Source organism: Mastomys coucha, unplaced genomic scaffold, assembly GCF_008632895.1.
Source record: "Mastomys coucha isolate ucsf_1 unplaced genomic scaffold, UCSF_Mcou_1 pScaffold16, whole genome shotgun sequence".
NCBI classification, from domain to species: Eukaryota; Metazoa; Chordata; class Mammalia; order Rodentia; family Muridae; genus Mastomys; species Mastomys coucha.
Genome location: NW_022196898.1, coordinates 15,586,615 through 15,613,041, shown reverse-complemented (window position 1 = coordinate 15,613,041; position 26,427 = coordinate 15,586,615). Strand labels below are relative to the sequence as shown.

Genomic DNA, 26,427 nt, shown 5'->3' with positions numbered 1-26,427 from the left:
GGAGGGGAAACTGGGAATGGAGAAATTTACATGTAAATAAAGAAAATATCTAATAATAAAAAAAAATATTTTTTACTTTAAAAAAATAAAAAAAGAAAACAAATAATCCAATTAAAAAGTGGGGTACAGATCTAAACAGAATTCTCAAGAGAAGAATCTCAAATGGTTGAGAAACATGCAACAGCCTCTCTAATGAGGCTACACCTACTCTAATAAGGCCATACTTCTTAATTCTTTAAAATAATACCACCCCCTGCTGACCATTCATTCAAATATGAGTCTGTGGAAACCATCTGATATTTGACTTAAAACCCACTCCACGAGATGGAACTCATATCCAATATTGCCAGGGTGACCAAGAGCCTGACATAAGACATCCCAGGGACCTAGGCTAAACTAAAACAAATTGTAGTGATAAAAATGACTCCTAATGTTGGACTCACAGATCAATGTCTTGCCTAGCTGTCATCAGAAGAGCTTCTTTCTGCAGCAGATGGGGACAAATTTTACAGAGACTCACAGCTGGACATTACAGAGAGATGAGTGATCTTGGAACACTAGGCCCTAAATGGGATATCCCTAGTAAATCCCTCCCTTCAGGGCTCAGGGGACCCTGAGGAAGATGAGGTGGAAATAGTGTAAGAGCCAGAGAGCATGGAGGACACCTGGAAACTAAGTCCTTCTAAATCAACATGAACAGCCGGGTGGTGGTGGCGTATGCCTTTAATCCCAGCACTTGGGAGGCAGAGGCAGATGGATTTCTGAGTTGAGCCCAGCCTGGTCTACAGAGTGAGTTCCAGGACAGCCTGGGCTTCACAGAGAAATACTTCCTCAAAAAACAAAAACAAAAAACTAAACAAAACAAAACAAAAACTAAATCAACATGAGCAAAGCTCACATGAACGCCCAGAGACTGAGAAAGTGTGCTTAGGCAAGCTCTGCACCAGGTCTTTTATGTATATATTATGGCTTCCCGCTTAGTGATTTTACTGGATTCCTGAAAAGCCAAACTAGTAGATCTCTGATTTTGGGGTCTCTCTTTGGGGCCTCTCTTTTCCTTCTGTTTGTTTTGTCCAATTCCAAAGAGTTAGTTTTTTGTTTTATATATTATATTGTATTATACTTTCTTAGAACTTTGATTTACTAATGAGAGCGAGAAAGGGATTACATCTGGATGGGAAGTGGGGAGAAACTGAGAGGAACAGAGGGAAGGGAGTATAATTAATACATACTATGTAAGAAAAAATATTTTATCTTTACTTATGTGCAGGTGTTTGCATGTGGGGTTGTATGCATAAGCATGGGAGCCTGCAGAGGTCACAGACATCAGACCCCCTGGAGCTAGATACTGGTGCTGGGAACTGAACCTGGGTCCTCTGGGAGACTGGGCCAACTCTGCAGCCCATCTCGGTTGGGTTTTTAGTCATTGATTTTTCTTTTCATTATGAGTTCTATCCCTCTAGTTCTTTCTGTGTACGGAAATTATGGATTAGACACCAGGCACTGTGAGTTTTACCTTGGTAGCTGCTTGTGGTCATTTCTGTTTGTCTTCCAGAATCTAGATGGTGGTGTTCCTACGAATATGTGTAGTATCTATTTGGAGGATGGTGGAGTGTCTCAGAATCAACTTACTTTACATCTTCCTTGTGACATTTTGTTAGGAATGGACTGTCATTGAATTTAGGCCTAACAATGTCCAACATTGGAATGCTAGCTATGGAAGAGCCTTCTGTATGTCCTGTATATTGCAGGTTTTCTGGTCTGTCTGGTGAAAAGAGGCTCTCTGGTTGTATGTGAGTGTTTGGTTTTGTATTTCTCTCAGACTGGCATTCCCTGGCTAGAGCTGGCCACACGCATGTCCTGGACCACCCACCCACACTCCTCCTCTTTAGAATGTTCTTCTGCAAACACTACTTTGAGAGGGGTTGCTACTTTAATGTCCACGGACTTCTCAGTTCAAAGCCGATGCCAGGCTTAGCCTGTTCCCAGTCTCCTGCGTCAGCCTGCAGACTGTCAAGGGACTAACCTACCACAGTTTAGGACTGTCAGCAGCATCCTGTCACTGTTAGATGTCTTAAAGCCACTGTTTTCTGTTTTTCTCCCCTCTAAGGTTCTATTTGTTCATATGGAAGAGTAAATCTGATTGTCCTGACTGCACACTGGTGAAATGCAGATGCCCGCCCGGACGTTGCACTTAGATACTGGAGGATGCAGTTAATATCAGCTCATTTCCTTGCTCTATAGCCTTGATAAATTATCTGACTTCTTCCAGGCTTGTTTATTTTTCATCTGTAAAACTGGAACAATGGTGTCATAAAAATTTAACATATAAAAATCACACTTATGAAAAGCAGTGAGCACAAAGCCTGGTGTAAGCACTCTAAGAATGGGGACCATCTCCTTATTTGGATTAATGGTTTGTATCCGACATCCCTTGCAGATGATTCTAGATCTAAAATGTTTACATTTTATTAACTCAATCATTAAAATTACATAAAATAATTTTAAAAATTAAACTATGCATGCCCTCAATATTTTAGTCATATGTTTATTAGGTACAATTAAAAGTAACATTATATATAAATAACTTCATCCTTGTCAAATTTTATTTTGTGTGCTACTTTCCCTTTCACTGATAGCATATTACAACACATTAGGAATCATTAGGACACTTGAACTGTCTATTGGAAAAGTTATTTTGTGTTCCTTCTAATTTGGAATTTATTATTTCACTGTGTGTTGAGCAGGGTCTCACTGTGTAGCCCTGGCTGGCCTGAAACTCACAGAGATCCTCCTGTTTCTGTCTCCACAGAATTGGCATTAAAGATATGAGCCATCAACCTGACAAATTTGAAATTGATTATTTCTTGAAGTGAAGTTTACTCCACTGTCAATCTGGTTATTCTAGCCAGGAAATAAGATTTTGTTTGTTTTCAAAAAGTGTACATACATACTAAAACTGAGGTCATTAATACACTCCCAAAATGTTTCTAGACTGTAATATGTTAATGATAATCTAAGAAAATATTTGGTTGTAATTTGTCTGCTATACTGAGAAGTGAGTGTCAACAAGTGATATGAATTAGTTATATAATTATTCAAGCTGCAAGAGGGATTTTTTCATCACAAAAATTTAAATGAATAGTAACAATATTGTGCATTTGGAACCAATTTTGAAGGTTCATCGTGCCCATTAATTTGCTTTCTTTGTATCCAAGCAATACTTAAAATAAACAAAAATTCATGACAATTAGTAAACAGTTATTTTAAAATGTGCCCTCTTTGTTGCATAGCAACTATTGATCCTATTATGTGTTTTTTAAATACTCTAAAATAATTAAGCACAGGCACAAATTGCTATCTACTTTTTAAAAGCATTTAAGTTATTAAGTTTATTCTAATTTGTGTGTTATATATTTGTAAAGAGAACATTTCATTCCTACGCAAAGGCACAGTGACCCACGAGAGATGACAATGTCATATGAGTGATTCTCCTTTCTCAGGAGAGGACTTTTAAGGAACTTTTTATTCACAGTCTTAATAGCTAACACAGTCAAGACGGTCTTATTATTCTCTGGTTTTACTGGTATGTTCATGATTTACTGCTGGTTAAACAGTAACATTTATTATGAAGTGACGTTTTCTCAGCTTTATACAATGGGGGATTATACACGCCAGAGGACATCTATGAGGCCAGCAACACACAGTAGAGGGGCAAGCACTGAGTAGGAACCATCTCAATATTGCACAGCATTCTTTTCACCATCAGACTAACTTTGTACAAAGTGAGAGCATTGAATTTTTAATATCAGATGCTAGCATTTCTTAATCTCTGAGCAGAACTAGAATGACTCTTCTTCAATAGAATGCACCCAAAAACCCCCAGTGGGGTGTGAGCAGGGAGGGCTTCTCAAGGAACGTTCACTCCATCAGACCCTCGGGGTTGGAGAAAATGACGCCCGTCTCTTTAGCCTGGTTAACTCTATCACAACCCAACAATCTGAGTCTAGGCAATCTCATAATAAATATCCACAAACCACTTTCCAAAGAGCTGCTTTCATCTCAAGACTCGTGGTCATGACAGACTACTCTAACATCTGGTCATTAAAATGCCTCTTGTTTTAGACGGTTTGGTTGACAGTCTGGGTGGTGCTGGAATGAAACTCAAGGCCTTGCACATGCTGGAAGATCACCTTTTTGAGTATCAAAACATTTGAATGATAAGGATCAGGGAAGTGAACAAGAGCAGTCCATCTAATTAACTAGATCAAGAATCATCAAAAACTCTAAGTGGGAGCTTTACACAAGAAGAAATAGGTCTACTGTGTGAAGTAAGACTGAGGCATTTACAGCAACTCCAGCCCATAGTCTCAAATTTTACTCCCACCTATGTATAATATACTGAACAGTGATTTTTCTTCCTCACACAGGCTCTCTTCAGTCCAGGCTGGCCTCAAAGTTATGTTCTTTGTGTGTCAGCTTTAGCATTGGGGTAACAGATGTGTTAATGCCATAACCAGAGGGTCATTTTATAGTCATAATTTGTCTACCTAAAGGCAGAGAAGGTACTGATTCATAACAGGCAAGTACTGGTTGAGGATGTCTGACAACAAGAAATGGAACTGGCAAATTTAGAATCCAGCAGAGCCATTAACAGTGTGTAAGGGGTTTCAATATGCAGGTGGCACAGGGTGGAACTACAAGAAGAGGCAACAGCTGGAAAGTGGCTGAGGTTACAAGCAAAGATCCAATCCCCAAGAAGAATCTGATAGTAGCTGATCACATTATGAGGAGCACAGCTACACCACCTGAATTTCACAGCATTCTTTTCACCTGAATTGCACAGCATTCTTTTCACCATCAGACTAACTTTGTACAAAGTGAGAGCATTGAATTTTTAATGTCAGATGCTAGCATTTCTTAATCTCTGAGCAGAACTAGAATGACTCTTCTTCAATAGAATGGAGTAGGAAGCTCCAGTTATGGAGTGTAAATCATAGGAAATCAGTATGTGTGTAGTTCTCAGGCAGGGCTTGGCCTAGCATGTTCATGGCCTTGGGTTCCAGACTCAGCACTACTCCCAGTTTGTTGCAACACATGATATAGCTGAGGAAGAGGGCCTGTGCTACGTACAGACACAGCTGGAGTGAAGGTGGGAAGGCACAGGCTCTGTGTGCAGGGCGGTTCCCATGGGCCAGTGAGGAGGACTGAAGCTTGTGTCAAGGAGGCGCTGTGCTGCTGAAAGAGAAGGCACTAACTGCTCTATAGAGCCTGACTTGGCAACATTTAGATATATTTAAGTCGTTCTTTGTTGAAATCTTGAAAAATATAGCAAAGTCCAAAGACGACAGTGGACTGTTTTCATGCTCTAAGAGAGACAGTTCTTAGCAGCAGAAAGGGAAATATTTGCTCATTTAACTTTACACAGTAAAATGGTCAAAATTTCATACCTAATAATTTAAAATCACTTCTATTCTCTTATCTTAGAAGCAAAGAAATAAGAGCTATTAGTATTTCTATGGTTTAACAAATATGATCAAATTCAGATACTGATAGTTGCTGGAAAAAAGTAAATATTTAAAGATTAAAATGTTTTCTGCATAAGAACCAAGAAATATCCTAAGATTACAGGATTACAAAATTTATTTTTTCATTTTCCCTTTTACTTCTTACCATATTGTCTAATATTCTGGAAAATACATATATCTTAAGCATATTTGGAGTTGGACATTTCCAGATGGAATCAAAAGAATTCTCCAAAGCCAAGACACTTATCTGGAATAGTCTTTGGGCAGATGGATACAGTGTTTCAAAAGCGAGCTAGACAAAGCAAAGGAGCCACCTTCTTACCTTCTCCCTCCAGCTGTCATCGCTCAGCAGCTTCTGTCTCAGGGTTTCCTGCAGCTGCTCGATGCTTTTCTGATGAGAAACCAGCATCAATTCCCTGAAAACCACAAACCCAACAGATGAGTTGAGACTCAGCCCTCATGATCCTCCAAAGTTGCACTTCCCGCCTCCTCGGATGGCATTCCTTCACAATATAACATGTTTCATGTTGATGTCAGAGGACCACGTTCCCACTGGAGACCCTGTTGAGGTCCGTGCAATACAAACTGGACTTGGTGTATTTAGGGCGGGGGTGAGAATAAGGGTGGGAAAGTGGACAAGGGAGGAATGGGAAGTGAGTGTGATTGGGTGCATTGTATGAAATTCTCAATTAATAAAAAGATTATGTCTCAATTAAAAAAAAGAAAATGTTTCACAGACTTGATTACAGGCCAATATGATAGAGGCATTTCTTTTCCACTGAGGTTCCCTCTTCTCCGGTGACCTGATTGTGTGTCAAGTTGACAAAAACCAAATCAGCACAAACATGAAAAATCCAAGTATGAACAGCTGGGGGCTGTTAAATGTGTTCTGCTTATACAGAAGTCCTAAGCTGGCTCTTAAAACCAACACATGGGCCTCACAACTGTCGGTAACTACAGCTCCATGACATTCAATGTCTGTATCTGCTTCCCCAAGAGGGCCTGTGACTTAAGTGTACACATAAGAAAGACTTTTAAAAAATCAGCTATGGCCATATGTGGCAGCATGCTCTTTTAATCCTAGCAGAGGCAGATGGATCTCTGTGAGGTTGAGGCAGCCTTGTTACATAGCAAGCTCCAGGAGAGCCAGGGCTACATAATGAGTCCCTAACTTAAAAAAAAAATGAGAGATGAAAAGAGACATCACAATGGATAACATAGAAACTGATAATTTTCTGAACTCACACGCTTTCCAGAGGCTGAACCAGGATGTAGAAGAAAACAAAAGAGAACAATAACAGGTGATGAAACTGAATCTGTGATTTAAAAAAACAAGTCTCCCATTAAAGAAAAGCCTAGGACAAGATAACTGCACTGCTCAATTCTACCAAACATTTAAAGAAGAACTTACGTCAGGTTCTTCTTATACTACTCCACAAATACAGTATGAGGGCATCTCTCCAGTCACTGATGCCAGCCTTATCCCACTGTTACCACAAGCACACAAGAACATCTCAGTTGTAAGAGGTTGACAACCCTGATGAACATAGATACAAAAATCCTCAACAAAACATTAGCAAAATTTAAAAAGATTATCATTATCCATAATAGGTAAACATATATATAAATCAATAAGTAAAGTAAAGCACACCATCAAAATGAAGGACATAAGCTTTTTGATCACCTCAATTCATGGAAATGCCTTAGACAAAATTCAACATTCAACACTGAACAACTTAGGAGTAGAAGGAACATACATATACTTCAACAGAATACACTAAGCTAACATCTAATCTTGTGCTGTATAAGAAAAAGCTGAGAGCATTCTCTCATAATATCCAGAGCAAGACCACCAGTTGTATTCAGCATCGTGCTGAACGCTCCAGGCAGAGCAATCAAGCAAAGGAAAGAAAGGAAGGCATCTGAACTGGAAATAAGGATGTGAAATTGTCACTATTTGCAGATGACATGCTCTTACATAGAAAAAAAACTGGGACTCCATCAAACACTTATAGAGATTAATACACAAATTTAGGAAACATTACAGGATACATTACTGGAAACATTTGCAGGATACAAAATGTAAAAATGACTGTTGTTAAACACCAATAGTAAATTAACTAAAATGGAAACCAAGAAAGTAATCCCACTTTTTCAGTAACTATAAAAAAATAAAATATCTAACCAAAAGGGTGAAAGATCTCCACACTGAAACTATATAAAACTAAATTTAAAAATTGAAAAGAACACACCATAAATTGAAATATGTTCTGTGTTTATAGATTAGATGAATCAATACTGTTAAAATGTATACAGTGCCAAAAGTTGTTTATAGAGTCATTATAATCCCTACCAAAGACATTCTTCAGAGAACCAGTGAAAACAATCCTAAAGGTTCTCTGGACCACATGCATGTGTGCATATGTACACACACACACACACACACACACACAAACACACACACACACATACGCATGCACGCACCTATAAGAGCATTAATAGACAAAACAGTGTTTACCAAAGGGAAGAAAAACAGAGGGAATTATGCTAAATAATTTCAGAATAAGCTGTGAAGTAATAATCGAACAGCAGGAAACTGGCAGAGACAGACACAACCGCCATTGGAACAGAACAGGGAATGGGCATGTGAGTCCACACTATGACCACGTACTTCTCATAAACACTCAGTGTGACGTACTTCTCATAAACACTCAGTGTGCAGGGGAGGAAGGACAGTCACTTCAATAAATAATGATCAGAAAATTGAGTAGACAGAGAATGAAATTAGATCCCTTAACTGATCAGTTGCCAAACCAAACTAAAAGAGAATTAGGCTCACAGGTAAGACCTGAAAAAAAAAAATGAGGCTCCTGGAAGAAACTATGGAGGATACTAGGGCATCTGAATGGGCAAGGTCTTTTTAGAAAAGACCTAAACATCACAGTAAACAAAAGCATGAATTGACAAATGGGATTATGATGAAGCAAACACCTTGTGCAGAGTAAAGGAGGCAGCCAAGGGCTGAGGAAGTAAGCTGCATCATGGGAGGCCACACTGGTAAGCCACACAGCTTGATAAGGAGTCCACATCCAAATATAAGACATTAAAATAACAGCAAAAACCTGATATGATATGCAGCAAACATCTCTGAAGAGAGAACAAGCAATTGACTCAACAGGTATGTGCAAAAGGAAATTCAAATCAAAGTTTATATGAGCTATATCACTTTATCCAGTAAGAATGGCTGCTCTAAAATGAGAAATACTGCAGAAAAGGAGAAAAGGGAGCCATTTTGCACTGTTGTTGGGAATGTAAACTAGTGTAGCCATTTTGGAGACCATGATGGGAGGTCCTTAAAAAACTAAAACTAGAACTACCATCTGGTTCAGCAATCTCACTGCTGGGTATGTATCGAAGGGGGTGGGGATCAGTATGTCAAGGAGACATCTGAACTCCCATGTGTATGGCAGCAATGGCCAAGAGATGGGAAGAAGCTAGTATCCACTACGGGAATACAGAAAAGTTTGGTGAAACATGACTGCACACTATGGCGATTACAAAGAAGGAACTCCTGCCTTTTGTGATGATGTGGTTAGAACTGAAGAGCACTGTGATAAGTGAAATAATCGAGACACAGAAAGACAAGCAAGTGCTGCATGATCTCATGCATATGTGGTTTACAAAGAGTTGGTCTTATAAAGTTTAAGGATAGAACATTTGCTCAGTGATGGCTGATTATAGTCAGGAGTGAGAGGGTCTGGTGTTCTAATGTTAACTGTGTGCCACACTTCCAAAAGCTTGAAGAAAGTATACTCAATATCTTCATCACAAGGGCATGATAAATGTGCTGTGTTCAACCTAGCCATATAGTTAAAATCAAAGTTAAAAGGGTAGATGAGATCTGCTCTAATATCATGATCTTGCTATGCATGTGTGGTTGGGTGTGGTTAGAATTTCCCTAGGTATGATTCCCTCTTTTAAGCTAGCCTTAAGTTCAGTTGTAAAGCCGTCAGTTATTGCCAACACACAAGCATCACTACTGCACCTTTAAGAATATCCTATGTGATAGCGTCTATTATGGTTCATAACGGCCACAGCTGAGTGGGACTATGACGGGTTTCCTCCCCTTGTAGCTTTCACTTCATGGTACGTGTGAAAGCTAGTCTTCAGGGGGCATTTAAGTCAGTCCTGGCTCACTTCCCCTGCCCCCCAGGTCTGTGTCCACAGTGCATAGTGTCTTCAGTAAACTTCTGAGGAATTAAACGAGCTCAACAATAATAGCCTATATTGTTTTGGAGACTGTCTTAGACTCCCCTGGCCAACATCTTGAAAGGCAGTTTTTCACGTCAGGTACTGGGCTGGGGGAGGTTATTAGATTAGACAAGCTATGGCTCTTGGTGCCAACTTGTCTTAGTTAGGGGTTCTGGGCTGTGAAGAGACAGTGTGACAGTAAAGAGGTATAACTTTACTTAACTACACATATATGTATTCACATATATGTACTGTATGTGACTTTAGGTAAATATAAAACAATGATTCTCTATATGTTTTTCAAGCATCCTAAGCATTATTTATCCCCTATTCCTCCCTTTCTACCTCCACTCTCTTAAACAAATAAAATTCCTAGCTTCACTCTAAATATTTGTCCTTATGCCCACAGATAATATAACTCATACCCCTCAAAGAAGCTTCTCTTTGAAGCAGGAGACCATTACAGAAAACCATAACTAGCCAAAAATACAGACAACAACTGATTCATCTACAGCACAACTCCTGTACCAAAGGGGCAAGGAACCTCTCAGAAGGCAGAAAAATTGTAAGAGGCAGAGGACCAGCAAGTCTATTGTGAGATTGTACCTTAGGGAAGCTACACCCATAAATCAAAACAACATGTTTACCTAAATAGAACTTGAACATTTCCAACATTAGTTGACAATCCAGAGGAGATGGGGTATTGAAAGGGCAGGAATTTCATAAGGACCCACTCCTATATGAAGAGCTACAAGCATTTAACAACTGATGAGTGAGGGAGAATTAATTTCCCTAGGGATAAGTCCCCAAAATCATTATCCACCTCCACGTGCTAGAAACATACATATAGGCAAAGCTGAACAGACTCAGCAAGATGTATTTATTTATTTGTTTTACACACACACACACACACACACACACACACACACACACACACACACACACACACGAGGAGGCCGCCATGTATTTGGGAGGGAGACAAATATAGTGGATAGGAAGGAGGAAAGGGGGATGATGTAATTATATTTTAATTTAAGTTTTTGCAGACTTCAACAGCAAGTCCTCCATAGACTATTTCCTCAGTGTCCTTTCTAATCCTCAAAGCCCCATTTTTATGCTTTTTTGCACTTACTAGGAGGCATACCTTTGTCAGAGTGGGTGTATCCTTGCTGGAGGAAGTGTGTCATTGTGGGGGTGGGCTTTGAGGTCTCTTATGCTAAAGCTACATCCAGTGTAGCACACAGTTTCCTTCTTCCACCTATGGATGAAGATATAAAACTCTCAGCTCCTCTTCCAGAACCATGCCTGCTTGCACTCCTTCATGTTTTCCTCCATGGAAATGGACTTTGAAACTGTAAACCAGCCCAAATTAGGTGTTTTCCTTTATAAGAATTGCTGTGGTCCCAGTGACTCTTCACAGCCACAGAAACCCTAACAGTGACTCTTCACAGCCACAGAAACCCTAACTAGACAAGTTGGCACCAAGAATGGAGTACTGCTGTGATAGGCCCAGCCATGCTTTTGTTTGCAAGAATGTGGACTCTGGAACTTTGGATTTTTAGAAAAGTAGTTGAACACTAAGTGGGGGTTAATGGGCCATCATTGTAGGAACACGGAAGACAGTGGTGTTGAGGGTGATTTGAATTGCGGGGGCCTGGCTCAAGGTTTCAGAGGAGAAGAATATTCCTATGTGTTCTATGTGCCTTGAAGACTATTATGATATTTTGGCTAACAATTTGACTGCTTTATGCTCTTGTTTGAAAAATCTGCCTGAGGCTAAAGTGAGGAGTTTTGTATTAATTCTGTTGGCAGAGGAAATCTCAAAACAACCTAGTATTGACTCTGTGATGTGGTTTTTAGTGTTCCCTCTTATGAGTACCTACAATGAAAAGGAGCAAGCTGAACAACAAAAATACAAAATGGAGGAAAAGGGCACCAGGAAGTGGAATGAAGCTAAATCCTGTGTTCAAGGAGATAAACAGATTAAACATGAGCCTGGGATTAAATGGAATAAAGGGGGTAGTGACCTCAGGGCAAGAGCCTATCCAGCTAGGCTTCCAACTTATGAAAAGGAATTAAAGAATAGTGTGGTGGTATATGCCTTTGGTCCCAATACTCTGGAGACAGAGGCAAGCAGATCTGAGTTCAAGGCTAGTCTGTACTATAATAGCCAAGCTTAGACAGTGAAGTTAACCACTGAAAACAAAAACTAGTGAAGATATAATTGAACGAGGGGCTATGTTCCAGCCTCAGCAAGCAGCAAAACTTGGCAGCCTAGGCCATGTGGTTCTGGCTTTAGAATCAAGGACAGAAGAAAGGGGTTATAGAAGCTCCCGCCTCAACTAAGAGAAGCTGCCCAGGAATGTGTCAAGTGTGCTCCCCCATGGAGGCCTAGAGAGGCCATTGTGTGCAGTTGTGAAGGTGAAGCCTGAATTAATTGCCTTGGAGACCCAAAGATGTAAGAGATTCCAGAGTCATGCTACCTGCTGAGGAGAGCTGCTAACAGGGAGTGGAACCAGCCAAAGAAGTGTGCTGCAGTCATCAAGATGAAAGGAGTTGGAGATCTGAAGAACGTTTTGACATCAGGCATGGAGATGCAGAGTTTGGAGTTTGCTCAGCTGGTTTTCGGTCTTGCTTCGGTCTAGTATTTCCTCAGTATGCTCCCTTTTGGAAACTGTAATGCACAGCCTGTGCCACTGTATGTTGGGAGTATGTGGTCTGTTTTTCATTTTGATTTTACAGGCGATTACAGTTAAGAGATTGCATGAGTCTCAGAAGAGACTTTAAACTTTGGACTTGTAAACAGTGCTGAATACTATGATAGACTATGGGGCCCTTTGAAGTTGGACTAAATGCATTTCACATTATGATACGGCTCCAAGCCTATGGGAATGGAATGTGGTGGCTTGAATGAAAATGGCCTACATAGATCCACATGAGTGGCACTATAGGAGGTGTGGAGGAAGCACATCACTGAGACATGTGCTCTAAGGCCTCAGAAGCCCACACCCAGGCTCGGTGGCTGTCACTTCTGCTGCCTGTTGATTTAGATGTAGAAGTCTCAGCTACTTCTCCAGTGCTATGTCTCCCTGTACACTGCCATGCTTCCTGCCATGCTTTCCACCATGACAGTGATAGACTAAACCCCTGAACTGTAAGCCAGCCCTAATTAAATGTTTTTCTTTATAAGAGTTGCCATGGTCATGGCATCTCTTCACAGCAACAGAAAGCTAAGTCAACAGGTCAACTAAGCACATGCTAAGCATCTTGGGAGCCTCAATTCCAACCCCATCGCTGCCCTTGCCAGCTCCCTACATTCTCCATTTTCACCCATTGCTGCCACGCTCTGTTTCAGGTGGAGCAGGAATTGTACTAGGGTACCAAACCAGTCAAGAGTCTATCCTTATACTCTGGTAGTGCCATGTCTGAGGGAGTGTGACATTAAATAAAAACAAAACCCACCATAACAGGTTGAGGGGCAGACTGTCCTAAAAAAAAACTTCGAGTTTAAACAAAAGGCCCTACATTTTTATTTTGCACTTTTCCCTGAATGTTATGTAGTAGGCTGTCATGTGGTAAATGTAAGTTAATATTATCTGTATAAAGTACCTTTGATTATATGCAATTGGAGAGGCTAACAAAAAATCTCTAGCAAACTGGGGAATGTAGGCTGTGTGAAGAGATATCAGAGCTCAAGTGTGCCTTGCTCTTTGCATTGTTTGAAATGAATTTAAGATATTAATTTTGGTCCTCATTAAATATGCCTCATAGAATTTTAACAGCAACAACTAAAATAATAGAGATGAAATATATTGCTAGTGAAAAAAAATTTACCAAGAAAATACACAAAACTCCAACAATCCTCTCCCTAAAAATCCTGTAATGAACAGAAAAAGAGGGAGAATAGAAAGATTAAAATAATACTAGCAATAATGGTAGAAGGAGAGAGAAAGCAATGCAAACTAAATAAGCAACTGTATTTCTGTGTTCTTCATGCAAAATGCCCTAAAACAAGAGTGGTAAAGATGGAGATGAAATGTGTGGGGAACACTTTACAGCTACATATTAAAGGGAAGAACATGAACACTGTTACCAGGCAAACAGACTTTTAGAACAAAGCCATTCTTTGGGGGCTAAAATGATAATCAGCTTATTTTACATGAATATCTTAAACTTGTTTTTTTTTTCAACTTAAAATAGGTTCAAAATAAAGAAATTAGTGTAGCTCTAAAGCAAAACTAACAACTGTACACCACTGTGGACAGAGTCAACACAGCTCCCTTCGTTATAAAAACTCCATTTCAGGACCCCGGCAAATAGCCATGGAAATACACACTGCACAACTGCAGACTACCTTAGGAGTGATGCTCCAGGAGCTGTAATAGAGCAAGGGAGGGTCACATAGAGAGGTAGTGTGGGGAAGAGAGGAGACCAAATGCAAGTAAGAAGGCTGACTTGAGGTTAGTATGTAGAACCTTGTATGCAAGTTGTGGAAAAACTCATAATTATTTTCTAGTTCATATGACATTAACTATATACTAGGCTCAAAAATAAATTTCATCGAATCAAAAAATTTTAGGCAACCATTTTACTCTAATTTGTATTATCCAATATCATAGAGTATTAGACATTTAAATACAGCTGAGATGTGCTGTGTGACAGGCCTGTCAGAGATGAACATTTAGACCAATAATCTAAAAATACCTATAACAACTTTTAAAGTATGCATATTTATTTTTTATTTTAAACATTATAAAAACATATCAAATAAAAAAAGGCACACACTAAAATTAACCAGACATACCCTAAGATTATACAACTCAATGAACTTCTTTACTGTTGGAGCCACTGGGAACAGAAGTTGTGAGGCCTCACAGTGAATTTTTATACTGCCACTATATAATATATTTTATGTACTTATCCACTACCAAAAAATTAAAAATACATGATAGAGTTATTACTAGAAAAACAATTGGCTTTATATCCTCTTTCATAACTCTTGTTCATTGTCTGCAAAAGATCACATATTTGATGATGTGTGTTCTAGATATATAAGGTTATATAAAATATCATTAAATTTTATTTTATCTATTTATTTTATGTTATTAATGTCACAACTAATTTTTTTAAATGTATATACCTTAAATTATATTTCTAATAATATACAGTTTACATTCTGTAAAATCAAATGTCAGTTACAAAGTATAAATAAGATACCTCCACGACCTTAAACATTTTTTTAAATGTTTCTGAATTAGCTCTAGGTCAAGCTAAAAATCATAATTGGTGTTTAGATATACTTAGAACTAAAGAAGAATGATATTTCTGCACATGTCAAAACCTACGAGAGAAAGCTGGAACAGATTGATAAACTGTGGTGTCCCCAGGTTACAACAGAGACCAGGAATCAGAAGGCCCCTTACACACTGCGCTCAAATCTCTGCAAGTGAACAGTGAGCACAAAGGAAAAGCCACAGAACAATGCACACAGTATGCGTTCAGGGTGTGCACTGGGCATCAAACCCAGGACCCCACATACGCTAAGGCAGAGCTGTCCCCTGAGCTGTAGCCCTAGCCCCGTGAATCTGATTCTATGAAGATAAATCACCTGTAAAGTCTAGCATCTTTAGGGCTAGAAACATAATTGTTTGAAAATTTACAGAAAAGCAGGGGCATAACAGGTTTGTAGGTTAGAAAATGTTCTTTATCAACTTTAGGGTGTTCCTCACGTTATCCTGGATTGCAGAGAAGACCACCACAGCAGGAGAGAAGAAGGACTGGGCCTGTGGAGAAGCACAGGGGGTGGCGAAGCTCAAAGGAAGGTTCTCTTTTCTGAACTGAGTGGTGGGTGATGATACCCATTAAGCCATATACAGGTCTTTTAAGAACTTGTGAAGAGAAAAAAAAAATCACTGATAAAGCCAGAGCACAAAAGAGAAAGATTTGGTGGGATGAGAATTCCAGGTCAAGACCAAGATGCTGCCTGAGCAGGTCCTGAGCAGCGAGTGTCACTACTCTCTCTGGACAGAGCAGTGCCATCTGTTCCTGAAGATGAGCAAATCAGTCACTACAGCTGTGGTTTAAAGTCTAGAGAATTAAAAATGAAAATCATTTTTGGGTGTGAGGCAGAGGCACTGGCCCTGATTGCGTGCACAGCCATCTTTAAGCTGGAGCAGAGGAAGTCAAGCAAAATGGGAGGGTTCAGAGTGGCAAGGAGGGGGAGACAACAGGAAACACATGGGTGTGGTGTTCCTCTGGACATTTCTTGGCTGCAGACTCATCTTCTCATTTGATTTAGGTGCTGGCAATTCCTAAATTTTATCTGCAGCTCAGAAAAATTTGAGTACGACTCAGCTTTCCATCTGACTGCTGCTTTATTGAAATGATTTCTTAAGCCTTACACCTGAAACCTCATGTGGTACAATACAAATGCTTATTTTTTGCTCACAGAATGTGCCATCTGCTATTCACCTCCACAGGTACTGTTTCAGGATCCCACCTTAGGAGCAAGTTTTACCCAAGGATGGTGCTTTTGTGACAGAAAAGAAAAATGATCAAAACAGATATTTGAAAACTTCTGTTCACATTTCAATGTCAAGTGACCAAGTCTGGTAAGAAGTGGGTGTAAATAGCATAGCCTTTTCCCCACCCCCAACCCCCTGTAATCTACTGTTTCTTGTATTGCCTCCAGTGAATCTACGGTATGCTTGCTGTTGATTTTCCATTTTTAGAATACATCTGTGCTTTCTATATGAATGAAACATAGTGTGTTCTTTTTTGTTCTAGTATACTTAATTCAGCACAATTCTTTCAAAATTTATCTATGGTGTACTATGCATCATTAATTAGTCCATTTTTTCCCAGGAGTAGTGTTCCATTGTACAAATGCAACTACAAGATTTTCTCTAGTCATCTACTGATGGATACTTAGATTGGTCACAGTCTTTGACTATTACAAATGAAGCCATTGTACCTATCCATGCTTGTATGTTTCATTTCTCTTGGGTAAATGTATAGACATGGAATGTCACATTTCTTTGTGGGCTGACTGGCCTTGCTTGGTAAAATGTCTGAACAACTCTTTTGCTCACTGGTTGTTTATGTTCATAAAGCTGAGTTTCAAATATTCTTTTTGTATTCTGGAAACAAATACCTTATTAGATATATCTTTTGCAAATATATTACCTCAAGCTATGAGTTGTCTTTTAAGTCTCTTCTTAATTTTCCAATGAACATGTTTTTAATAGTGAACTTCTAATTTGATAAGTGTAAGATGACATGTTTATATTTCCTTAGCCACTAAATACATGGTTATTTGTTATTAAATCAACAGCACACAAGTATACTGGTCTAATTTTAAGTATTATCATTCAACTAAGTAATACCCTAAAATCATATTATAGTAAATTTGATCAAGAAAATCAGCAGCTATCAATAGAAATAAAGAAGCACTTCAATTAAAATGGCACTGAATATCAAAAGGGTCAGGATCATAGTTGTCCATGTGTTCATTAAAAGTGGTCAGATGGGTCTTTCCCCCATCTTGGCACCTGTGGAGGCCTGCTGGGAACAGGACTTCTAAAGCAAGTCTGTCTGGCAGGCTGTGGTGCGAGGCCACTTTTGCTGGCTACAAGTGAGGTCTCTGGAACCAAAGAGAGCACACGGCTCTTCTTAAAGAGCACGGTGTTTATGCCTGAGATGAAACTGAGTTCTCCTTAGGCAAGAGATGTGCTTATGTGCACAAAGCAAAAAACAAACCAAACAAAACGAGAGTGATCTAGGGAAAAGTAACTGGGGCCCATGGAAACAGTGGCATGCATGGTTCGCGCCAAATTCCGAAGCAACCTTCCTGTGAAGGCCATTGGACACGTATCTGTTTGATGCTGTACCAGTCCCGGATTTAAATTAATGGAGAGTAAATAAATAAATGTGGATTTGTTTAAAAAAAAAAAGTGACCAGATGGAAGAGTTCTGGCAATCTGGTACATTTTCTTTCTTCTCTTTTCTTGTTTTGCATTCACTTTTCAAATATATTTATTTTATTTTTATTTATGTGTACATGTGTGACTGTGTGTAGATTTACATACTTGAGTACCAGTGCCTCCAGAAGCCAAAAGAAGGCACTTGAGTTATAGGTAGTTGTAAACTGCCCAACATGGGTACTGGGAACTGAACTCTGGTCTTCTGAAAGAGCATAGACTGCTGAACCATCTCTCTAGCTCCTACTTTATTTTTAAAACCAGGTTTTCTCTTTGAACTAGTCTAGTTGGTTAAGAAATTCCGATGAACATTTCTAGATGGTGCCCGTGAGCAACACTAGATGTTATCTCTACTACAAAGCAGATGGTACTCGTCAGGTCCAAAGGGAACTCCATTTCTCCAAACTCCAGAGGAGAGGCAGAAGGGACAAATGGCTACCTGTGGTGCCTGCCTATCAGCATACCGAAGTATATGCTGGCCTCTAGGCACCCTCAGCATCACAAGTACCAGTCACACATTTCAGAGCTAACATCCTAGCTAGTCTCACCTCCTCCCCTACCCTAAACTCCCCCAGTTCATAGGTTTCCTTTCCCACAGCAACTCATTCTCCTTATAACCCAGATATTTTAGCTATGCTCACTCTGTGTCTCTCTCTCTCCCTCCCTTTGCCTCCTCCATCTCTCCCACAATTTTCTCTTTCTTTGTCTTGCCTTACTCTCCCTTTCTCTATGTCCCCATGCCCCTCCCTCTGCTCTGGCTTCTCTCATGGTCAAACGTACATTGCTGGCCATGTTCAGTCTACTACTTTCTCTGTTTTCTGGATTCTTCCAAATGCCTCTGGCTGTTCGTTCTCTCCCTCTCCCTCTCTCCCCCTTCCTCCCCCTCCCCCTTTCCCCCTCACCCCCTTTCCCTCTCCCTCTGCCACTCTCCTTCTCCTTCCCTCTCTCCCTCCCTCTCCCCCTCCCCCTCTCCCTCCCCCCTCTCTCTCCAAAAAAATCCCTTCCCTTTTCCATACCATAAAGCAGTCACATCATCAATTTATAGACTACTGAATATCTGAGATATCTGAATTCGAGTATCCCCCAAAACAGTTTTATTTTTTGAAATCATGAAATGTAGAATATATTCCATATTCAGTCTCCTCATATAAAAGACACTGTTCATTAGAACAAAAACTTCTGGTAGGATGCAGAAGCTGAAATAGGACTAGGTTCAAACATGGTTAAAAAAGTGGACATTATACACTAAATCTACAAGGAACTGTGAAGTCTGTTAGGACAGTCCCACAAAGAACACAGAGTTTTAAGTAAACTCTTATCCTATGAATTTACAACTATGAGGGAGATTTTGTTTGAACCTGTACTTACCAGAACAAAGAGCTTTCTACCTCTTTGAGTCCTTGCTGAGCCTCTAAGAAAGAAGTCTTTAATAGGATAAGAAAGAGAGAAGGCATATGCATGGTATTCTAAGAACTCACTGGATTAGAATAGATTTTGCAATGAATAATGTATATAGTGATGATTAATCCTGATTCCCCAAATGAAAACCACACTCAGGCAGTATACCCATGGAGGGACTTGCACATTAAGATTACAATACAGTGATAAGAGAAAGCAAAACAAGCTAAAAGGACCAACTCTGACTACAGTTTGTTAGAAACTTAGAGGAGTTGAGGAAGATACTAACATTAATTATAAAGGTCTATTCATGTCTTGAAAAGCTAAAGCTACATCCATGTAGATACTGAACATCTTCAGAACTGGTTCCAGAGATAATGATGTCTTAGAATTATAGGAAGTGCCACAGATTTAAGTACTAAACTTGAGTTTACTAAGAATCAAATAATGGAGATTTCCAAGAGAATCCTGCACAGCTATTGTACACCTAGCTCCTATTTTCAGCCAGACAGAAGCCCTAGAAAATTTGCAAGGAGCTTCCCAGTTTCAAATCCTGTGATCAGTGGTTTGATGGGGATGAAATACACCCTCATCCATCTACGCTAGCAGATCCGTAGCTGCCTAGCATACCGAGTGCCTGCTGTGTGTCAGGAGCTGCTCATGCTTCTGGGTGTGCAATGGTTCTTAGCACTCCTTAGAAATATGTTTCTACAAGTCTCCCAACGTTAGAGGAAATGAAGGCCAGAGAGCAAATCACTGAGGTGATATGGTTCACAAGTGGCCAAGTTAGTGCAGGCTTGCGCTACTGAAGGGCTTTCTGCAGTGTGTCATATCGCCTTTCTTCTGCAAGCTTCTCAGACAGGCTCTGGCTATCTCTAACATGCTGCCCTGCAATTTCACCACATTTTTTTTTAAATTAACATTCTCAGAGTTGACACAATAGGCAAATTAGGATATACTTGCAATTAAGGATATTTATTTTAAAAGCTAACTTTTAAATTCTCAGCCCCAAGAGAAAATGAGACTCTAATTTCTTATATAAATGCAAAATTTTAGATTCCCTTAATTATAGTTAAAAATGTAACTGCAAACAAACGTCAAACCAGAATGCCAAAACAACAGCTTTGAGTCCCATTTCACAAGTTATTCTTTTAGAGATGTCTTCACATTGTCAATCAAAGAGATAATTTTGATTTTGCCACAGCTCCTGCCTCCATTAAAAACAGCAAGCCTGTTATGATGGCATAAGAAGCTGGGCAAGTGTGTTCTCAAAGCTGTTGATGAACAGGAAACCAGAGAAGATGGTGAGTGGGGAGAAAATTGTGTTATATTATTGAAGATAGTTTTGAGCCCATCCTTTGGTAATGCTATGCTCTGATAATGACATCAAAATGGAATCACCCCAAGGATTAATTGTTACATATCATGAAAAAAAAAAAAGAACTAGAAGAAATAATACTTCAGAGCATCTGCAACCTATAAGGCATACTGCTGCATGCTCTAGCATGCACAGTTTGCACATAAGGGAATGAGTTAATATAACTGGGTTTCCCAAGCTTGACAGTGGCCAAGCTAGGAAGCAAATCTTTGTTTGTTCAACTCAAAAGCCTACAAAGTACAGAACCCTTGCTTCACCACTGTGTTCTTTATTGGTGTTTGAGGCAGGGTCATATTATATAGCCTTGGCTGGCTTGGTCTCGCTTCAAACTTGCAATAATCCTCCTGCCTCAGCCTCTTCCATGCTGGTATTATAGTTGTGTACCACCATGGGCGGCTATGAGTCTTTTCAGAGTATCTAATACTAAATATGCCTTATTACTTCCCATTGCTTCTAAGTTGTATTGATTTGTTCCTAAGGGGAGAATGTTCATCACACCAATGGTAATGTAGATCATGTGTACTTATACTGATCCTCAAAGAAGAATTTCAGAAACACTTAGAAGATGGGAGGAGCTCAGTGCCCACCATGGCAGACAGGGTTCACCTGAGTACACAGATAAGCCTTGCCCCAGCATCATCAAAAAACAGAATCCGAGATAGCACAAGTTGTTCAAATGACCAATGTTCTAAACTAAAGACTTCTGAGGTTTTTATTACAATTTATCTTTTTAAGGATTGTAACACACATAGTGTGTTCTCTATAGAATTCATAATTATTTTCAGAAGATTGGATATGATTATGGCCACTGGTTGTTAACCTACATTACATAAACATATAGGACATTTCTGAAGTGACTGATGTGCTTAGGGCCATCAGTATTTATTTCTAATATGTTGTGGATGGGCCTGGTACTGTTCTTGTGAACCAATCCCCTAATGAATAAAGGAGCCAATCACTGGGCAAGTAGGGAGGACTCCTGGGCTGGAGAGGGAAAGAGAGGAAGCAGGAGAGAGTTAGGCCCTTTTGGATGGGGATAGATGTGAGGACAAGATGTAGTTAGTAGTGACTCCTGGTTTCAATGGTGGATCCGACAGGATTCGCCGCTGGAGGATTTAGATTTAATACGGCTTACAAGATTAGGATTTTAAGCAAGGCAGTGGTGGCATACGCCTTTAATCCCAGCACTTGGGAGGCAGAGGCAAGTGGATTTCTGAGTTTGAGGCCAGCCTGGTCTACAGAGTGAGTTCCAGGACAGCCAGGGCTACACAGAGAAACCCAGTCTCGAAAAACAAAAAAACAAAAAACAAAAACAAAACAAAACAAAGTAGGATTTTAGTTGTTGTGCCCAGCAATTGAGTTACCACTGCTTCTGAACTAAGTCTGTGTGGCATTTTCCTTCACACGGCGCGGCACGGTTCAACTCGGGTCAAGAGAGAAAGGTATTCCCCTACACTGGGGCTCAGAACCTTAAAAGGGCCGAGGTCCTCTCCTCCTATTGATGATCAACTTTGCAATCCTCTACCATACACATGCTGCCTGAACAATCAGACCCCTCCATGTGCAGTTCTTGGTTGGTGGTTGAGACCCTGGGAGCTCCGAGGGTACTACTTAGTTCATATTGTTGTGGGAGAGGGCGGGGTGGCAGGCATGGGGAAGGGGGAGGCAACAGGGGTTTGGTTTTGTTGTTTTTGTTTGTTTCTTTGTTTTTTGGAGGGGAAACTGGGAATGGAGAAATTCGCATGTAAATAAAGAAAATATCTAAAATAAAAAAAAGAGAGAGAGAGAGAGAGAAAGGTACAGCGGCAAAGCGTGGGTTTGCCAGATGTGCACCACAAAGGCCACAGAGGGATTTGAAGCATGGAGCTGGCATGGTAGTGACCCGCCAGTGGGAACCTAGAGAGCTGGGTGGAGAGATTGTGGAGTTCTGAGTCAGAGTCTCCATGAGATAAAAACAGGTCGGCCACTGCCCACCAGTGCATGGCCAGCCAGGCCGCCAAGGTAGAGGCATAAGCATGGGAACATGCCGTTTTCCTTTTTTAATATTTCTCATAACACTAATATAGTTCTAATATGTACTATAATGCATGTATAAATTATAATGATCATGAAGTTTGTGTCCCTGCAGAAATCTCCTTTACACTTACATATACTCAATCTTCCAGCAGGCAGTCCTTTAAAAAACCTGGCTTTTCTAAATTTCTTGCTTATTAGTTTGCAAGCTTCTAACATGCTATCTGCTGTTATATGTGGCATATAACATATGACCTCCACATATGCTATATAATTACAAAATGAAGAAGAAAAGAGGTTGGTGAAGAGTCAGGTAGGTACAAAGACAACATCGTTGCAAGAATCAAGTTGCTGATCTCTCTCTCAAAGTGAGGAAGAAATGTGGGTGACATTAGCTCTGCAGTTGTAACTTAGAAGAAGAAACAAAATCAGTCCATAGAGCACAGAGCCAAGCCTTGTTTCTTAGGGAGCTATGAAGATCTGCCAGCCTTCAGTACAAACAGATGACTCCCATAGTCCATGAAAAAATTGGGGGGAAAGAGTTCTGAGCAACAAACCCAATTACCTAGTTCTAAGATGCCTGCTATCTACTGCTGCAGCCCTACCCCAGAGCTATTCTCAGAAAATAGCTATTATTATGAAGGAGAACTAAAATTTTATATATACATATATAGGATTTATAAATGGTACTGATAAGGCTAACAAATACTTTTAATGAGACTAAATTGATAGAAGAGGGCCAGCAAGATGGTTGGTAAAGGCCTGGTAATCTTAATTTGCTCACCAAACTTGCATAAGGGTAGAAGGAGAGAACCAGTACCACGAAGTTGTCCTCTGATCTCCACACATATACTGTGGTATGTGTGCCAACACACACATACACCCCAAAAGCAATAAATAAAATTTCTTTTAAATTATAACAAATAGCCAATCAATCATTAGCTTCTTATGTACAGAGAATAATAAAAAGTAAAAGTGAATCCCATTGCTACCACCTTCAGATTGCCAGGCCTTACCAACCATCCTGCTGGCCCTCTTCTGTCCTTATAAGGCTTGTATTATTCTAGAATGTAATATTAGATCAATATGTATGAAAGGAATATTTTCTTTGCCCCTATTTTAAAAAATCAACAGGGAAAAACCAAGTTTATGCTATAGGTTAGATATACAATTAAAACAAAAGAAAGAGTGAAGACATTCTAGGCAAATTAAACAAGAAAGAAAGAAGAGCTGAAATGTTATTACAGGTAATACTAATTCAAAGGTAAACGATCAGAGCACAGCATTGCGAGAGTCTGGGCTGGAATGCTTCAGTGCCATTGATGCAACCTTTATGGAACCTCAGAAAGAGAGTTAAAGAGGAGCCAATAAAAAGGAAGAGTGGGAAAAAGCCAGCAAACATTTTTATGTCAAAAACAGAATCCATCAATGTTTAGGTAAGGTTACAAATATTCACAAATGATCAAATGTGTTGAGTAAGATTCTGAGAGCCATTCAAGCCAACCCCACTCTACTCTGTCTAACAGGAGGCTTAGACAGCAGTTGATCAAATGCTGAGTAAGATTCTGAGAGCCACTCAAGCCAATCCCATCTCTACTCTGTCCAACAGGGGGCTTAGACAGCAGTTGCTCAGACAGAGGCTCAGCATCATCACTTGGAAGTGCAATAACTTACGTGAAATGTGTCTGAAGTCCTGACTTTAATGTTATCATAACAGCCGTGTTGATGTTTTAAATATATAGTGAATACTTATTTAAAGATAACATTTTTTAAGGAATTATTCTTGTCTGCACCTTTCCTTTTTCAGTGTTAAAATTTCTTCCTGTGTCTGAAGCAGGAGAGTTTTGGTCATCTCTAGTTCATTTTCTGCGAGGCTGATTCTTCGTTTTATATCTTCCTCTTGTCTTTCTTTAGTAGTCAGCTCTTCCTGTACAGTTTTATATAGTTGTTGGCAAGTAATTAAAGCGTCTTCTTTTTCTTTAAGAAGCCTTTTGTGCCTAAAAAAATAAAAAATAAAATATCTTGAACATGCATTAGATACTATGATTTTATAGTTATAGTGTATTTTATATTTTGTAGAACTTTATTTGACCTTTGATCGTAATATAACTAAAAAAACAAAGATGTTAAGAACATGGATAGTTCTATGATGCAAAATTTTCCCTATTGTGATTACTAATCTTCAATACCAACTTGGCTGGACTGAGACTCACCATGGCTTCTGCATGTGAATATGAGAGCGTTTCTGAAAGGTTTAAGCAAGGAGGGAAGATATATAGAGAACACTATGAGCATAGGCAACACCATTCCATGGCCTGGGGTCCAGGCTGAATAAAGAAAAGGGACTCTGGGTTCACATAATTCACTGCTGTCTATTTCCTGACTGTAAGATGTAACCAGTTGCCTTATGCTATTACTATCAGGTCTTCCCTGTCATAATGAGCTGTGTTCTTAAAAATGAGCTAAAGCAAACCCCTGCATCCTTAAGTTACCTTACTTAAGGTGTGGTGTGTGACATGGTATTGTGGGACTTGGTGTTGGTTTTGGTGGGTTTTAAGTTGCTTTAGTTAGATCTTACCTTACTACAACTCTGTTCCCCTCTTTGGAATGGGCATGTTTACTCTGTTCATGATGACAAAAGGAACAGAAAATTGGATTCAAAGAACTGAGCATGTGGATCTTAGGCCTTGTGGACCAGTTTGTGGACAGAATGTGAAAGGGTTTGGAGGTTGGGCCAAGAGAAGCCTGTGAGTGCTTTTCTTGTAATGGACCATTCTAGTAGAAAATAAAACTCTCAAAATGCTGAGAGAAATGCAGACAATGGAACTCTCTGGATCGTGAGATCTCAGAGAACAAGGGATCTTTTGGGCCACTCATGTAATGTTCTGGAAAAGAACACAGTTTCCCTCATGTCCACAGAACTTGAATGAGACTGGATTCAAAACCAAGGGACTCACTTGGTTGAGGAAATGTGCCGGCACAAGAGTCAGGCTGTGCCATGCTCACTGCTCACTGGGAAATGGAGTAACGAGTCAAGCAGAATAATAAGAAAAATTTGCACTTTTGTGAAGGACTGTCAGTTTAAAGTTGCTGACAGGGCAAGGGCAGATGAAATAGTTGCAACTTAAGAGATTCAGACCATTCAAGACAAGCCTCAAACTATACCCATGGAAAAATGGGACCGGTGCTCCCACCACCTCCACATCAAAGGTTTCAAATGGTGAAAATGCATATTCACTTAGAAGAGAGGCTGGACTGAAAAGGTTCCTGAAGGGATTCCCAGTTTGAAAATAGCTTTGGAAAACACTCTCTCAGATTCAGACATGTTGTGATAAAGAAAGCTGGCAGCAGAAATAGGCAGTACCATCTACCTGGGACTGGGCTTATAGGCATGCAAAATACAAGGGTTCTCAGGAGGTCTCACCAAGAGACTCTGAGTAAAGCTGTGAAGGTGAAGCCCTACGTTGCCTTGGAGATTGCATGGTTTGAGAGAGGCCAGAATCCTAGGGTGCCTGCTGAGGAGACTACAAGCCTGGCAAGGAGAAAGCCCAAGAGAAAGGTTATAAGTCCTTTAGGAGGCAGGCTTGGAGGGACAGGTGCTGTGGAAGGCCGGATAATTCTATCATAAGCCCTGGATGTATGATGTGGTACTGTAGGATTTGGTATTTGTCTCGAAGGGTTTTGAGTTGTTTTGGTTAGATTTTACCTTGCTACAATTCTGTTCCTCCCCTTCAGAATGGGAATGCTTACTCTGGGGTATTTTATGTTAGACGTATACAAATTGGTTTCTTATTTTATAATAGGTTACTTAAACAGACCTTAGGTCTCCGAAGAGACTTTAGACTTTGGAAAAGTGTTGGGATTTTTAAAGACTATGGGT

At 39.8% G+C, this 26,427-nt stretch overlaps 1 protein-coding gene across 15 annotated transcripts in view; it reads right to left on the bottom strand.

The window, feature by feature from the left end:
- Positions 1-26,427, bottom strand: part of Lekr1 (leucine, glutamate and lysine rich 1) — a 180,902-nt gene that overhangs the window by 28,229 nt on the left and 126,246 nt on the right. For all 15 annotated transcript variants that reach the window (XM_031374028.1, XM_031374020.1, XM_031374027.1 and 12 more), the window contains 2 exons: positions 24,341-24,544; positions 5,851-5,944 (listed from right to left, as the gene is read on the bottom strand). In XM_031374028.1, coding sequence (XP_031229888.1) covers positions 5,851-5,944; positions 24,341-24,544 — 298 coding nt within the window. The remainder of the gene's footprint in view (positions 1-5,850; positions 5,945-24,340; positions 24,545-26,427) is intronic.